This window comes from Neopelma chrysocephalum, unplaced genomic scaffold (genome assembly GCF_003984885.1).
Source record: "Neopelma chrysocephalum unplaced genomic scaffold, ASM398488v2 Primary Assembly neopelma1_23, whole genome shotgun sequence".
Taxonomy (NCBI): domain Eukaryota; kingdom Metazoa; phylum Chordata; class Aves; order Passeriformes; family Pipridae; genus Neopelma; species Neopelma chrysocephalum.
Genome location: NW_020897691.1, coordinates 27,211,355 through 27,229,158, shown reverse-complemented (window position 1 = coordinate 27,229,158; position 17,804 = coordinate 27,211,355). Strand labels below are relative to the sequence as shown.

Below are 17,804 nucleotides of genomic sequence, written 5' to 3'. Positions count from 1 at the left end.
CCCTCCCCCTCCCTTTTATTTTTCAGTCTGAGGAAAATGGCTGCAGCTAGAAGAAGATGGTTCACAGTCTTCTGAAAATTTTGTCTGCAGTCTCTGAGTTTCAAGTGCCTCAAAATATATCCTGATTTTAATTCCTGAAATAATTGTTTACTCCTTCCAAATGGCAAAAAAAAGCTGTTTTGGTCCAAGTTTCTAATTGATGCAGTCATTTTGCATACTTCACATTAGTAAATCTGGGCACCAGCATCTAGCTACAGATTTACTGCTTTGGAAATTTGTGCCTTTATTTTAATGAATTTTTGCCATTATGGTGATTTTTTCTAATTAGTTATTCCGGCTTATTCTCATTTTCATCTAATTAAAATGTCATGCTAAAAATATAAGTGAAGATTCAGTTAATTTGTCTTATAAATGGATGCATAATTAGTGAAAGATTGAAAATCTTTCATCAGCTGACAATGTGATTCTGATATTTTTTGCTGCAGTTTGCTCACTCCCTAGTGATATACAAAAAAAGCAGCCAGAAGATTTCCTTGACTTTGTATGCAGTCTTAGGGTGGTATTTGAGTAACTACTTCTGAGACAAAATAGACCTATTATATTAAAAATTTACTATCATTTTCCCCCATTAGACATGTGTTTACAATCCTGATGCTCTCAGGAATATATCTATCTATTTTTGTTTTACCAACTTTTAAATCTCTGTTCCAGTGAATGGAGGTTTTGTGTGGTCTGTCTCAAAGGAATGAATTCCACCATATGAAAATAAGGTTGATGTCTTTTAGAGTAGGTGTTGAAGAGGTGATGCCGAAGACCACAGATCTGTAGGTGCTAAATACTACAGATATCTGAGTCTGTGATCAGCTTAAGCTTCACCTTCTAAGCTGAAGATAACAAAAAGATGTGAAGGTTATGGTGTCATCTGAACTAACCTCTAAGGACAATATACCTCCATGATACCATTATGAAAATGAAAACTATAGGTTAATTCAAATTTTCCTGTTTTGGGTCTGACGAAGGGTTGCTTTTTTTTTTTTTGGTTGATTGGTTTTGTATCCATCTACCTATCTACTTATCTGCCCATGCACAAAGTCACACTGGTCCTGCAAGCAAGCCTGCTCAGGAACTTGAGTATGGTCTGTACTCCTCTGGAGCACTCTGGTCTGAAAGAGTACACCTGGGACAGCTTCAGGTACGCATTACACATCTTGTAGCTTACTGCTAAATCCATATGTTTACCTTGCTGGTAGTTACTCTTCTTTTACTATTATGAATTGGAACTCTGGAAATGTTGGACTTACGCTTGCCTTTGTAACCAGTTATCCAGCCAGCTCCATGGAAAGAATACTGCTCTATCTGGGAAAGAAAACCGCATATGGTAAAATCCCACCACAGCTATGAATCTGGTATTTCCTAAAATAGGAGTGACTGGATTTGGGTTTTTTTGTTTGGTTTTGGGTTTTTTTTTTGTTTTGGGATTTTTTTTGTTTTGTTTTGTTTGGGATTTTTTTTGTGCTACTGTGTATGGCTGATTCAATAGTTTGCTTCTGTTAAAAAAAAAAAGAAAGAGAGATAAAGTGAATATATTATTATGACCATACTTCACCAACATTTATCAGCACAATTTATAGTCTGGATTGTCAGGATCTGCAGCTCTGCAGCATAGGTTACTCTTTCTGGTGATGCAAGATCAGCAGGTAATACAGGAAGTCTTTTGGAGAGGGGAGAACAACATGAGAATGATGTTTTCCAGACAAGGAGAAATGTTAGGTCCAAGGACATATGGAGAAGACAGGATATGATGATGCAGCACCTGCTGCTAGGTCCACTACACACACAATGTAGCTTCCCCTCAGATGCCTGACAGTCTTACCACGTGTGTTGCTGCATTAGTGGTAGAGCCCACTCATGGTCATGAGGTTTAGCTGATGACCTTTACTCACAACCACACCAGTAGCAATTTATAATCCCTTTTATAGCCCTGTTAAGGGGTTTTGCTGGAGGGCACTGAAGCCAGAGAGGTCCTCCCTTGGCAAATATCCCTGCCTGTGACAAAAAGAAAGTCTGTTCAAAACGATAGCTGCAGTCAACAAAAACAAATATGAGTAAGCAACCTAAATATATCCACTGTTCTAAGTTTATCCAGTGAAATACATGAAGAATGCCTTCAGCTACAGTGTGGTCTTGTTTTCCCTGGTACAGATCACAGTCAAGGAGCACTCACAATTACTGGTGGAAATGTCAGGGCATGAAAAAATGTGCCAGGTGATAGGGAGGCTCATCCATAACAATATCCCACCTAAATGAAAACTCATTCTTCTTTTTCTTAGGACAGTTGCCCTAAAATGAAGTGTGGGAACCCTTCTTTTCAGTGCTATTTTATGTGATTGAAGGGTAGTGAGAGCATCAGATAATCTAAAGATTTCTCACCTGCAAAACTCTGTATCAGTTCTGACTTCACTCCAGTGGGAGTACTGATGACTCTTCCTCACTGGCTTTCCAGTTCCTTCCTCAAAGTATCCCACCAGCACTACAGAACTTTATGTTTTGATAGTCTGGGGACTCAAGGCTGCTATCTTTTCTTGCAGTCACCTCAACCAGTCTAATTGATGCTTACCAGCTTTTCTGCAGTTATCTTGAAGCAAAATCTGTAGCCCATGTGAAAGCTATAGAGTTGTCTCTTGAAACTTGACAACAATTACATATCAGACCTGAAATTACCATCTATCATAATCTACAGTCTTTTCCAGCACGTGCTTCTATTGCAATGTCTGTATGAGCACATCGTTACTGAGTAACTGGTAGGGTACTTATTAAGAGAGTTGTGAAAAGAACAGCAGTGCTGACATTACTAATAGTCTTCCTTAATCTTCCACTTATTTAAAATGCTGACAGCCCTGAAGGGATGCTATGACTTAACACCCAACACCACCACCACTCAAGTCGAGTTGATATCACATGAAGCACACCCTTGTCCCCCTTCAAGACAGCAAACCCAGCAGGACTGGATTCCAAACTGGAAACGCCAGATATTTCTCAAAGGGAAACTGTTGTCCCTAAAGACTTAAAAAAACTTCAGCATCATATTTGCTGACACAAATAAATGGAAAAATGGAGTAAGAGCTATAAAACTAATTATAATATTTTTCAGACAGAATTTTTTATTGTATTACGGAAAAATTATTGTTGACTCTTTAAAGATTAATTGGGTTGTTGAACTCCTTTTATTACCATAATAAGCAAAAGGCTGAAACTTCTAAAAGTGAACGAACTCAGCAGAGTTTGTCTAAGTAGATGTATTCAAGTTTTGTTTTTTACCATTTAGCATACAACACAATTTTTTTCTATAAAATAGCTCAAAAATTGATCTAAGACAAGCATTATGTCATTAATTTCTCTTAATTCTGTATTATAAGTCTTTTGAGAAAGTACATTTTTTCATTCAGACTAGTAATTAATATTTTTACGCCTGCCCAGACCAGTGTTAATAGGGTTTGCTTTTCCAGATGGCAGAGCAGGAGGACAGTTTTTCATGCACAATAAAGTTCCACACAAACATGGAACCAATCAACTTACTATATGTAATCTGTCATGAGGATGTAAATATACGATACCTCTGCAAAAAAAAGTGAAGAAGTATATTCACCTCTCTTTACCTTAAATACCTAAAGCAAAATAACTTGTAATACAAACGGCTGGTATCACTTACAAAGCCCAACCAAAACTCACAGAATTACTTCAAAGAAAAGGGGCATTTGCAATTTTTCTCATGCAAATAAAAGACTGCAGAGATAACAAACCATGTGTTTGCTGAGTGTTCTTTTGCAACCATTGCTTATCCGAGAAAAAGCAGCTGAAGATTATGAAGTCCTAGAATTCCTAGAAGCAGGTGAGAGGAAGGCAGCTGGACAGTTTCACTTTTTTTGGAGTGTAACTTAGACACCCATTTGATCTGTGGAGGCTTGGCCTTTGTATTCCCTTTGCAGGCTACAAGATCATGGAGGTTTAGTAGGAGACTTTAGGACTTTAAAATGATGACCATTTCCACACAAGACAAGCTAGTACTTGCAGACAGGTTGATTTGGCTACTTCAAACACTCTTATGACCTGAAGGCTGCAGGCAGTTGTCCCAAGGCCAAAAGACAAAGGTGCCAATGGCAGTGCCAACCATATGTCACTGCTGTTCCTTTGTCAGCGCTTTAAGCCCTCGTCAGAGTACCTCAGCCCTAGTCCCACTCTGCCTTGTATGTGTGCTGGGGTGAGCTCTGTAGCATTGCTGTCCCTTTTTTTACCTGAAGGAACTAGGCTGGGAAAGGGAAGCTGACAACCAGTAAGAAACACTGCAACAAAAATTTTGATAATGCAACTCTATACTCAGTATTGTAGCACCTCAGCCATATGAAAGAGTGGGTATATGTCAAGGGCAGCACAGACTCGGACATTTTCTGATTAGATTGATTCTCCTTAAACATCTGTTGCTGCTCCCTAGATTCCATGGAAAGGACAGAGCATTACTCACACAGTTGCTAATCTGGCAACTCCACGTCAGGGTCACTGGGAAGAGGGAAGGGCGACAACGGAGACCTCTGTGTTTGAGTCACCCTTTTTTGCCCAGCCCTCACCTTTCCTGATAAAAGCCCTGCAGCCACAAACACCTGGGTTACAAACCTTCACAATGTGGCCCTGCCTTGACATACACACTCTTTTTATAGTGACTATTATTACCCTGAGTCCTGTGACGACTGCAGCATGGAGTGAAAACAAAGTCCCTGGAGAAGATGAATATCCCCCTCTGTGGGACCTTGCCCCTGAAAACCTACTGGATTTCCCAGTGAAGGACAACAAAATTGTCATCAATGCTTGGAACTATCAAGAAAGACTGGGAGTGTATAAGAGCTTGCTAAATTCTTCAGCCAAATATTTTAGTGCCTTTGGACCCCAGAACATTGGCAACATTCTCTGGGGATTACCACTGCAGCATGGGTGGCAATTTCGTACAGGTATGAGTTATGTCCTTAAGATGCTAGATTAGCAAAGTATTTACTGGATCTGCTTTGAGTCTTCCTTTCCAAGGTTTCTGCCCCGAAAGCCCAGCGTAGCCTCAGTACATGTAAACTTTGACATGCTGAGCTAAGCCTCTAATTTGAAAATGAAATGCTGAACTAAGAGAACACCCTTGCCTTGTTGAGCAATAGCTATTAAAATTCCTAATAGGAAGAGGTCAGAATACAGAAGATCTGTGGTTCAGATGGGTAATAGTTCAGCTAGCAGAAAATCTTTGAAAAGGCATTCTCAGTTGTTCCAGTTTATAGTAGATAGATTTCAGGACCTGCACTGTGCAGGGCTGCTCTTAATTTGTTAACTAATAAGCTTTTATTTTTTGTTAATGGTTGCTAATGTTACAATCTTCTATAGGTAGTTTGAGTTTAATTTCTAATACAGATAGTTAAAAGTCCACCTCTCCCTGTGAGAATTTATTTCCATTTGTTCTTTATGATCGGTTTAGAAGTAGCCTCATTATTTTCTAGATATGCTTTTTACAAAAATTAAAGTTTGTTCTGTTTGTTGACATTGTTTTGTTTGTTTTTGGGGGTTGTGAGTTTGTTTTGTTGTTGTTGTTGATTTGGTTTTGTGGTGTTTCAAATTTTGTCCAAATTCTAATGGTTTATCCCCTAAAAGCTTGTTTTTTTCTAGGGCAGTCATTCTTGTTTGCCTGTTGTTCATGACAGGGAAGCAGACACAGAAACACATGTGAAAGGCCCCTTAAGGCTAAGGCTGTAATATCTTATTGGGGGCTTTATCAGAGAATGCATTCTCTCAGAGGCTGCTTCACACACAGCAGTCAGTGAAGCTTTCCATTGAAAGCCAGAGCTGAACTCGCCTTGTTCTAGCAATCAAAAAAAGAGGGGAAGAGGGGAATAAAAGTCAAGGATGTTTTCACGAACTTGTGCCTGGTGGTAAGAAGATGTAAGCAAATGTATCTGTCTGCCTGTTTTTTTCTTTATTGGATATAATCTGTAGTGGTGGTTTGGCTGAAGCTGTATGTTTGGAAGAAGCTAAAGGTGCTGCAGCTGGTGGTGAAGGAAGGCTTCCAGCATTTAGTCACAACTAATGGAAAATTAACTCCTAAGTAAAAATTAGGAAAACAACGTAGTAAGCAAAATCCAAGCAGGAAACTAGCTGGCAAACAAATAGCAACAAGAAGAATTTGGTTGGAGTTTAGTCAAGCTTTTTCCTCTTTCCCTTTTTTATGTATACAAGAGGAGAAGCTGGTGCAGCAGGAGAATTGAACCACTGTGAGGCGAAGATGACTGGATGCAGAAGCTACACTTGAGTGGTGACCTGTTGGAAAGGATCTAGTTATGTAGAATGGCCTCATCCACAAAGTGAGGATGTGCCTTGTTGCAGTTAGGATTTCCACGTAGGTAAAGATAGGTAAAGATGTATTGCCACCTGCCAGAGAGTCATAGGACTGGTCCTTAGACAAGGAGATATATTTTTGAAATTACATGACCAGAAGATTAAAAAAATACTAAAAGGTTTTACAGTAAAAAAATATGAGAAGTCGAAAGATAAATAGATAAGGGACAAAGAACAACATAATTCTGCTGCATTCAGTATTGAGGTTAGCAAAAGGCTAAACCTAAATGAGATAGGCAGCTGGGATAAACTAGTGAGGAATGGCCGAAATGTTTATATGTTGACTTAATAAGCTCGGACATACAAAAGCAGGATTTGAGTTCAAGGTGCAAGACAACAGATCTTTAAAAATGCCACAAAAATTGTTGAATTAACAGTTCTGTCTGGTCTTGAAAGTTACGTTACTGAGACAATATTTTTATGGATATAGTTCTGTATAAACCATAAAGACGAAGTGAAGCCACTATTTAATAAGAATGGTACAAAGATTTGCAATAATCTACTCATGGACATAAAATGAAATCAGTAATTTCCCTAAATTTACAGTAGAGAAAATTATGTTGAGACAAAATGGATGTTAGGAATTAGACTGTGGAAGCACAAATTGTCACTTGGGAGATGAAGCTAGACTGGGAGTCCTACCTACACAAACTGAGGAAACTGGGTAGTCTCTACCCCCACTTCACATATAGAAGTACAAATTCAGAAGCAAGAACTTTGAGAAAGATTCAGGCAGCATTGTATGTCTGAAGAGCAGGATAGGTTGTACCTATCTTCAGGTAGACCTGAAGACTAAAATAACGATCATGTTAAGCACAGGGAATAGGAGGGAGCAGAGACAACAAAAATGGAGTATAGAACTGTGAGTGCAGCTAGTAATTGCTACATATCTTATAATTATCACTGATACTGCCTGGGACTCTTCATTTTCCCAAAACACCAAGGCTAACAATCTTTCATAAACCTCATATACAACTCCTTTGCAACATTTTGTCTTCTTTTTCTTCTTATGCTTTATCCTTCCCATTCATCTCCTTTGCATACCAGTGATCTATTGTGCCTATTTTTGGCACTCTCTGTTGAAGTAGAATCTCGAAAAATAGAATCTTTCTGTTAATATTAAAAATTATAATTTTTCATTTAAAAAAAACCAGTTGAACTGCAATCCTCATTACTGCAAGGTCATGTGCTCTGCTAATGAAAGATATGAGTTTCAACACCTAGCATGCCCCAGAGCACAAGCTCTGTCCAGTCATCTAGTGAGGATAATTAGGATAATTTGTATGCACATTGTTCATGATCATCTCTTCTTCTTCAGCAAAAAGTATCAGAAAATTTGGTTTGGTAATGAGGTTTAGTTCTAGTCTGACAGAAGTGATGCTGTCTTCATTCAGCTGACTTGTCAGGGAGTAAGTGCTCTGCAGGGCAGAGTTTGAGAGCTTCTGGAATAGCTCAAGTCATTGGACTAGACTATGGTAATTTCACATCATGCAATTCAAGCAGACTTCCTGACACACTACATGACTACTTACCGCTTCATACGTTATTCTTTTAATACTTAGGCTGTTTCTTCACGTCACATTCTTAAAGTAAAATATGCCTTACGTGCTGTCATGAATAATTGTGAAATGTCTTGCATGTTTGCTACAGCATAGATACTTGAAAACCTTGCTAATCAGTTACAACAACATTTGCATGCTCAGCTTCACAGTAAGGCCAAGTTTGTATGCATGATTAAACTGAAAGGGATTCTGTATCACACAACCCAATTAGGTGAGACAATTACTAGTACATTTAATTTGTGCCATTCTGCTCATTAAGCAGCTCTCCTGCACTAGCAGCCCTACATCTATTGAAAATTATGCATCAGCTATGCATGTGTTTACCTCTTTATGTGAATATATATTTACACCTCTGTAAAAATATCACTGTGGTGTCCTGATTTCAAACAGTTCCATAAATTCACAGAATACATTTACAGTGAGGCATAAATCAAACTGTACAACGCAATCAAATTACTATGCACTGAGAGATTCAACTACCCTAGGAACAGTAGTTTATGAAACAAAGCAACAGTAATTGTTTTGCTTCTCTGAGCAAAATTCTGTGTGCTTTACTCCTACATATTTTTTTCATCTCAGTAGGATTTCTTGTGTGAGAAGTTTGATAAGTATTTGTTGTATTATTTCATTTGGTTTATTCAGGTAGGTTAGCAGATCCTTCTGGTGCAACTTCCTGTGGCTATGAAGATGGAGACCTCCTGTGCCTATCTGTAAGAAGCTGGTGGTCCTGTAAGTATATGCTATTACACTGTTCTTCTCCAGAATAAGATTAGTGTCCTAGAAGGCTATTTCTAAATCTTTCTTCCCCTTAGAATTCTCTATTACAATGTAATTTCCATGTTATGTGGTGCTCCATTGCAAACTTGCAGTGAGACACCTAAGTGTGAGTAAATGAAAGTTAGTTGATATTGATAATATATTTGAAGAAGGAAAAAAACCCCAAACTTGCAGCTTTAAAAATGTTTACACTGCAAAAATTTATGTTAAAATAAGTGGGAAACACCATGACAGTTACCTATATTTGTAGATATATGTAGATATTTGCGGTTTTCAATTACTCCACAGCAGATTTGTTCAGTTTAGATGCTAGCACTTCAAACTAAAACCTTGTGTGAGAATATCAAGCAGGAATCTTTGTGGTTCTTGCAATCACCTTTGGTTCTTTTTCCCATAGTATGTTCTCCCTCCATCACTTCTGTCCCTTGCTCCCTCAGCTTTCTTGCTGTCCTGTCCTAGGTCCCCCTTTCCATCAGACCTGCCAGCAGGTTTCAGTGAGCAGCTTTGTCCGTTCCCCATGACAGGAATGATTTGTTGAATGAAGCTTCTGGCCAGCAATTAAATGTATATGTCTTCAACTGAACAAAGGCACAAGCATAGAGAAAATTTAAAATGTAAATCTAGAGTAAAACCAAAATCAACTGGATAGCACTACATGCTCTGTGGGAAAGTGTCCCATGAAGTGACAAGTAACAAGGGTCATTTTATAGCCCTGTGCAAGCAGGGCACTCTCCTGGAATAGAAACCACCACCTTTACCTTCTCAGTGTTTGCATTCCTGCTCTTCACTTACTTCTAACTATTGCATGTTTGCTTGATATCAATTTTGTTGCCTCCAAAAATGTATAAACTCAGCCTTGATTTAGCCTATTGCAGCAAGAACATGCAAAAAGTCTTTGAGACTGCATGGAAATGTCTCTTACTGTTCCAAGTGTATGAGTGCTCTCAGCCGTCCTTCAGAGCTGCCCTCTCTGGCACGAGTGGTCATAAGAAGCCAGGAATGAGCTTAAAGAAGAAACTCACATTTATTACACTCCTAGGTGTATGGGAAACTCCCTACTTAAGAACATCAGTCTTTTTAGCTCACCGTTTTGGAGGGTGGTTCAACCAATCTATTCAGGTTCACACACCAACAGCATTCCAACTCTGTATGTATGACCAGTTTTGTCAAGTATGATATTGCTGCCAGCCACTCCTAGTGCCCTCAAAGGACTCACACCAAACAGTTTACAGAATAACACACTTTATTAACAAACACACTGATAGTAGAAGACTGTGTCAGGTTAAGGTTCAGAGATTGCTGTTGATGATAACAGACTGCAGAAATGAATTTGAAGCAATATATAGACAAGCTCTAACCACCAATTAAAGATAGCTAGAGATAAAATTTAGCTTGCATAGAACGAGATTCTTACTCAATAAGCATCCCTATGGGGGAGAAGACAAGTTCAACCTGTCGACTGATCCCAGAAGTTACGATTGAGTCTTCGGTGACCTCCCTCCCTACTTAAGTGATATTTATATTCATTTCTTTGAGGGAAGGGAGAAGCTAAAGTTACAGCTAATGATATTTCATGTTGAGGTAGAGTTTGAGTGACTTTAGTCATTAGTATATGTAGGGCATCAAAAGTAATATGTATTTTTGAGCTCATAAAGCGAAGTCCAGCTTTTAGTTAACATCTGGATCATTCTTTCGGCTTAGTTCTTGTTAGCTGCATTGTTTTTGATGGAGCATAATCTCAATAGCACTGTGTCGCTCTAGCCTTTGTTTCATATTTGCCACTCCATCCTTCTTCTCATCTCATCCTTAGAGCAATACACCAAGCTCTCTCAGTGTTCCTGTACAGACAGTCCCTGGTGAATTATAGCCAAGGTATACACTCCTTTTTGCTGAACTTTGTTTTGTAGTCTTCTCCCCAGAAGATGGAACGATGGTTTCCCATTAGTAGGACAGGGATATATGGTCGGTGGTCAGGTTTTGGTAATTTTGGTCTTCACTGCTGTGATTGTATAAAACATACCAAGGCAGCCCACGGCCCGGAGACCATGAGCAAATGACTTCAGCACAGCAGCTCAGAGGTACCCACACAAAAGAGAGAATAATTGATTTCCAGGCTTTACTTCACTGAAGGTTATTAAACTTTATTTCTACAAAGGGGACACAATTAAAAGGAGAATTTAAGACTCTCCTTTCAAATGTGGAATATCAAATAGCCCTATGGGCACTCTCACTGCAGACATGATTTGGCAGAGGTGAGAAATGAGCCTGAGTTTCCTACATGCTGGATCTGACTGCTTCAAATTATGGATCAGACCAAAGGAAGCCATCACCCTAAAATAAAACTGGACAGACAAAGTGAGGTAGTTTTCAAGCAGTTTTCAGTGCATGAAATATTTTTTAAAAGCAAAATTATTATTTTCCAGTAAAATATTGCTAGTATTTGCCTTTTCATTTTTTATAGGTCTAGGATGCAAAGAAGGGGATTTTTTAATGAAAACAATACTTGTGGAGTACCCTTTAGTCTTTCTGTACATAGTTTGCAACTAATATTTGAGAGGCTTTTCTTGTCCTGTCTGTGACAGCCTACAAAGATCTAACTTTTTTTTCAGTGGTGTTTTCATTTCTGGCAAAGTAAAGCCCTCTGTAAGCTCATGCAAGGCTCTTAAAGGACAATATATAAATGAACATTACAAATCATATCTAAATTAATACAGATTACATCACTAGTGCATTTCAGTAAATATGTCCCACTGCTGAACATAGTTGTATCAGTGGCAATTTGAAACAGTTGAATTTGGTGTAGGAGAGAGTTCACTTTTCTATGCAGGAATTTTTCATTTGCTTGTGATTAACACTTCCTCCTTTTTGATTATTGTTACAGGTATGAATTACTACCTGGCTGTCATACCCTTTCTGGGGGCAGTGGAGGCTGGCCTCTTTGGGCAGCTGCCGTTCAAGGTAGAAATATTGCCACCAGAGGAGCAAAAAGATGATTTCTGTTACAGTGTTGCAGACTGCCAGTCTCACATGCCCAAGCTCATGGATGACTGGAAGGCCTTTTTTGAAGTAAATAATGTTACTTTTTTTCCCCCCCATAGTTTTAGAAATGAGACCAGAATATTACCTTTAAAAACTATTATTACTGTCACTTGTAAGACTCAGAGAGCTTAGTTTTCTTTCAATAACAGCTTCATATAAAAGCAACAAGCAGGAAAAATGAAAAGCATAACATAAATTGAGTCAGAAATAAGAAGGCCACGATTTTTACTAGTTATGGATTTTTCTTTTCTTCCTTTAAGATAATTTCTGTAATTTGGCCTCTGTCCCAAGACACTGCTTTGTTAACAATTATATTTGTATTCTTCCAATATTGCTTATGTTAGCAATGCAAAATAAGCATGTGAGATGGAACACTGCCATTAAGAAATGGCCTTGGGTTGGTTTTATAGGGTTCATTTATTCCTTTAGACACTTAAAAACCTGAAAAATGTGAAACTTCATTCAGGACACTTATTCATGCACGTAGATATTATCTTTCCTCCACATTCAGCTGTTCCCTAATCCCAAAGATGACAATATTTCTTATTTCATAGATTTAATAACAATTTTTTATAGATAGACTACTACAGTCAACATTATTGTTGGTAGTCAAATAATTTATAATGATCTGAAGACTTAAACTATAAGTTCCTCTTGGCACCTCTGAGTGAAGGTAGAGGGTTTGAGAGACTTTGAGAGTTTTTGAAAGACTGGATTTGTCTTCATAAGATCATTTTTCCTATGTAGCATGTTTCAGAAATTATTATAAAATATCAACTCCTCAAATAACCATAATGATAACAATTAAGGATAATTTTCTTGTTTTCTGAAAATCTCCAGAAAGTTGTGGCCAAAAGGATATAGACAGGTTTTTAAGGAATCCAATATTTCAGTGCAGCAGCTTCCATGGAAGTTGGATACAAAAGCCCACTGACAGAATACCTAAGTTATGTGGATAAAACCCTTGCTCTGTTGATGTCAAAGAACAGCAGCTCCTGTTAACTCCAGTGTGGATACATATTCATTTTAAAAATTTATATTAATTGTCTTTTTTCCCTATGTCAGACATTATATTTACATACAAAGCAGCACATTCTAACTACTCAAAAGCAATTTTCCTTAGCTTGCAAACTCCTTATTTCATAAAGTATGTGCATAAATAAAAAAAATTCATTGGGTTTCAATCTCCCCTCTAATTCTCTGCCTTTTTTCCTCCCTATTGCTGTAGTATCTGTTATCTACAGAACACAAAGCTGTGAGCCCTGCAACCTTCTCCTCCTTCAAACTGGATGATGCCCTTGGTCTTATGTGGAAGGCACACGTTAACTCCATTGCTTATGCACTCCCCAAGTTCCAGGACAGGTAAGGGGATGAGAAAGGTGGCCAAGGAGGATCTTCCCACCTCCATGCCTCTTTGGAAGGGTAGTATTCTAACAAAGTCTGCATAAGCTTTCTTACTTTAGGCATCTACTCTTTAGGCTCTGCTCTTCTTTCCACTCTCTCGGAGTATGGGATGACCAGTGAGAGATGGCTGCCCAGGTTGTGATGGCCAAGCAGGTTGTGCCCTTAAAATGAGATGTTGATTCCCCACTGGGAGCCAGGGCCTGATTCAGGAGCTGTTTTGAGTCTGGGCAGAGGCAGTAATACCAGGAGAAATTAGGTGTGAAGTACCGAAAGAGGCTTTAGGTCACTGTGGCACTGAGACCACTCAGGATTTTATACTGAACAAAAACATTTGGGATAAATGATCAACTTATCTGTTCTACAGGAGATTTCAATTATTCATTACATTTTTTATCTTCATCTCTTTCAGCTTAAAATATCTCTCTGATCCAGAAGCAAATTTTGGTGAAGACTGGTCTAATGCTGTAGATTTCATTGCGGCCACACACTTCCTTGTAGATTTACCAACCACAAACAAATTCCAGGCTTTCCTGCCCCCGAGGATGCTTGTTGAAGGGGATGTTCCCCCATCCATTAGTGACTTCAGTCCACAGCAAAATAAAGTTCTGGTTTCAGCGAGAGCTCTTCATAAAGCAAATAAATTAACAGGTATGAGACTGACCTACAAATGTCTGCAGTCCATAGATATTTAATATCTTGTTCTTTCTACATACCTTTCTCCATATGAATACAGTGAATTTTTTATATAAAGTACTATAAACACTTAGAGACGAACAGTAGAACAGTTAAAAATACAACCATAAGCAAACAACACACCAGAGAGCAAATGCAGCAATGGGATAACACTGACCACACGTGGGATTTCAGTGAGACAAATGCATTTTTTAAGCAGATGATCTTACTTCCCCCCACCCCCACCGGTTTTCACAGGAACTTTAAAAACACAGACACCAATTTGTGTTTCACCAGTTGAATCTGGAAACATTAAAGCTGTAAATGAAGTTATTAGATCAGTTGAACACCACCAACAAAAAGTAAACGATAATGAGCAAGAGTTTGTGAATTCACAAGTTTTCTGGTTTTTGTTTTTGACTTAACAGAGAATGTCATTTGTCCCAGCAAAACTGTATCCTTAGACAATGCTGGCTTCATCATCTTCACCAAAATAAGTCATGCATCACCACCCAGCGGTGCGACATAGAATTACACTCTTCTGAGGTTTCAGTTCATGCATAGATACCGCTGGGTTGGCTATTTTTGTTTGACCTTCACGAAGCAAAGTTATTTTGAATCTTTAAATGGAAATAGAACGTAAAAATACACTGAAAAATTAGTATGCCTAGTTATGGCATTTGCGATTCTCTTCTGTCCATATATTTCAGTGAAAATTCTCTCACCAGTTGCATTTGCAGCTGAAAAAGATGTGAAATGAAGCTCTTGAGTGTTACAAAAGAGCATCCTCCCATCACAGAGTGCTTCCCTCGCCCCTTCCGTATAGCATTATTCCTCAGAATCTGAATAAGGGTCTTAACAGCTCTATCCCCTGCCTGGTAGTCTATGCCACAGTTCAGGGCTTCTTGACCTACCTCCAGAGGGAAAAAGGGGCAGAGCAAAGAAAAGCATGACCAGCAGCATGGCAGGGAGGGAGAAGAGCACCAGGGCAGCACAGTACATGGGGATAACAATGCAGGGAGAGAGGAAAGGAGATATCAGTGCTGAACATGGTAGATGGAAGGAAAGAGAGAGATGAAGTTTCATGCAGGTGCAGCCAAAATGAAGTTCATAGCTGAAATCCTGAAATTGCTTTGCAGGGAAAAGGTTTCCCTGACTCTGCTCTAAGAGATGAGCTTTGAATTCAGCTGAGAATTAAAGGCCAGCTAACTCAGCCTGGTGACTGATTTGCAGATGAGAAAAAGAAGCTTTGAAATATATTTTGTCTGGATCCACAGTGTCAGTAGGAACCTGAAAGACCCTACTTTATTGCTAAAAAACTCAGGTGACAAAATGTGACATACTGTTTTTGTGGAGTCAGATTCCTCAAAATTTTGAATACATCCTGTGAGATATAAAGTCCTCTTCTGGTACTGCAAGCTTCAACAGCAGATAGAGGGATAGACTAGAGCAGATAGCACCTCCTAGGACGGGGCTACATCCAACCAAGAGTGAGACTTCATTTCTTGACTCAGACTTTGATTACTCTTTATTTTCTTCTAGTTGCCTCTGCTAGTCCAGCAGGAACTGAAATGAGAGAGTGCTGTGCTACCTCTAAAGCTTCTCAATCCATGGACAGTCAGAATCTTTATTTTTTATGCTCTGCCCCTCACTGATACCCAAAGGTAGAGCAGCATATGCCACGTTATTCAAAACCTTTCCTGCTGTCCTCACCTTTTCTGCAGTCCTCTTGTGGTCCTCCTAGGTAAGAGGACTGTTTGCTTCCTTCCCCTCCTAATTCATTCCCCCAGCACAATACTGTGCAAATTCAATTCTTCAACATTGCCAGTTTTATACAAAAGCATGTTGTGCAGGAGAATAAGCTCTTCTTGGCTTTCTAGTAGACTTTTTACCCTCAAATTTCCTCTGTAGACCCTTTATCCACTATAGAGATCAGTACTGAGTGTAGTGAGGAGCAAACAATGACTATCCTGCAAACTGGTGCTAATGCTAGACTGGGCTGGCCAGGCACACTTCCTAGAGGGCCACAGCTTATTGCCTGGGCATAAATACTGGGGATTATTTTCTTCATTAGCTTGAGGCCTTAGCTGGCAGAAAGCGCAAATTCTTTGTTATAGAGTGAAAACAAAGACAGGCCTAGTTATAAATACCACACTACTACTTCATAAACCATGAAGGTATGTGCAAGTGCAGACCAAGACCTTAACATGAGTCTTCAATCATCTTGACTTGCAACACTGGTGACAAGGCAACAAGCCCAGTTGTCTGTCAGTACAAAGGATCGTGAGCTGAATTAATGGCCTGTGTCTCCCTACACATTTGTAGGCAATTATTACCCCATCAGCAAGCTCCAGCTTTGTCTACTCTTCACTGTCCACAGGAGAGCAGTGAGTGCAGACATGTATTTCATCTCTTGTATGTGCAAGCTGCATGTGCTCCCAGCTAATTTGACAATGTCATGTTGTGTTTCTTTCCAAGGAGGATTGCTGCTGAAGCTCTGGCGAAAGGCTATGTCTAATGAAGCAGGAAGAAAAATGGGCCAAAAACTGATTGAAAGCTTGACTTCGAGCCAGCAGCTTGACCTAGTGGGAATTTAGAATGATTTGGAAGGAGATGATTTGACAGTGCCCAGTTTCTTGAGAAAGAGCAGTTCCAACATTGTTTGATTTAATCTTTTAGCAGATGTGTCTGGTAATCTGACTTTGGTAATTTCTTACAGCAGGATTTCCTGAGAAACCATGTGTGCATCTCTCTCGAATTGATATTTTTATCCTTAATTTTTCTAATTTTCTCATTTGTTTAACTCAATTCTTTATAAATAAAAGGCCTCACAGTAAATATTACTTTACTACTTTTTTGACTTTATAAATAGTGTATCATTATTGGAGATAAAATTAAATACAGGTAAATTATATTCTGTTTCAGACTGGGGTTTTTTTCCCTGTAGACAGGGATTCCACCAGATATGGAATTACTTAGGTCCTTGATGGTCTAAGAGATGATCATCAGAAACTTTTCTTTGAAGTTCTGATCAAAAACCAATGTCTTGATTGTTTCCCACCAAAGCTGTTATTTTGCAGACCATCTGCAATCAAATTTGAAACTTTCAGGCTTTTCAGGTTAAATACTAGAGTACAGATGGATTCCCTTGGTACGCTGCTTTGCAACAAGTAAATGCCTCATGTGGTAGTGCAGAGCCCGTCCAAAGAAGTCCTGAAGCAAATTATCTCATTCTGTAGCTGCTTTTACATGACAACAGAGATTTCTGGTTTTTGATTCATTACACTTACTTCAAGAAAACTTTGATCTATATATTGATTTATGTGATTATGTATCCTGTATAACCACAGGTTGCTTTTCCATTCTCCCATGTCTAATCCTCTTGTTGCAGTGTGTCATATGTTAGATTTGATTACTGACGAATTTGCAATGTTTGTAATCCCAGTGCCTGGCACACTCAGACCCAAGTGCTGATCGCAGTCTTCATGGTGATAACACATACTGGGAATCAATTATAACTTGGCAACAAAGGTCGTAGGGAGGTGGGACAGGGGTTGAAGTTTCTTGGAAAACCTGCTGGCTTGGATCCTCCATCTTTATGGAAACTCCCCCTGGAGAGCAGGCATAGCTGGAGCTCCCTTTCCATGGTGGAGTGCAAGGCCACTGCCTGCTATTTCGTATCAGGTTATAGCCTGCACTACAGTGTAGTCAAAGATAACACAAGTCTTAGACTCATAAGTCAAAATCAGAAAAAGCAGATTTCTTCTGACACAATTTCAGGTCTGTCTCATAGTTTTGGTTGCACCCAACATCAGTTGGTAACCCACTCCCACAGCACTCAATCAGAAGAAGAAAAGCATGTGCCACTTGCTCTTCTGCTGGAGCACAGAGTTTCATTCTATTGCACTCACATACCATGTTTCATTTGTA

General features: G+C 39.0%; 1 protein-coding gene across 1 annotated transcript; it reads left to right on the top strand.

Moving 5' to 3' along the window:
• The first annotated feature begins 4,675 nt into the window (after positions 1 to 4,675).
• On the top strand, positions 4,676 to 16,646 carry CUNH6orf58 (chromosome unknown C6orf58 homolog). The gene is made up of 6 exons (XM_027691611.1): positions 4,676 to 5,000; positions 8,625 to 8,711; positions 11,641 to 11,825; positions 13,027 to 13,160; positions 13,612 to 13,850; positions 16,353 to 16,646. The coding sequence occupies exons 1-6, from the start codon at positions 4,676 to 4,678 to the stop codon at positions 16,469 to 16,471; spliced, it is 1,089 nt and encodes a 362-aa protein (XP_027547412.1). The 3' UTR covers positions 16,472 to 16,646.
• Positions 16,647 to 17,804: the final 1,158 nt, after the last annotated feature.

Bases quoted from the DNA above. Each gene is read 5' to 3' on its own strand.
- CUNH6orf58 (XM_027691611.1), top strand. From the start codon at position 4,676: ATGTGGCCCTGCCTTGACATACACACTCTTTTTATAGTGACTATTATT. The intron at 8,712-11,640 runs GTAAGTATATGC...TTATTGTTACAG, and splicing joins TGTAAGAAGCTGGTGGTCCT to GTATGAATTACTACCTGGCT. The intron at 13,851-16,352 runs GTATGAGACTGA...TTTCTTTCCAAG, and splicing joins TAAAGCAAATAAATTAACAG to GAGGATTGCTGCTGAAGCTC.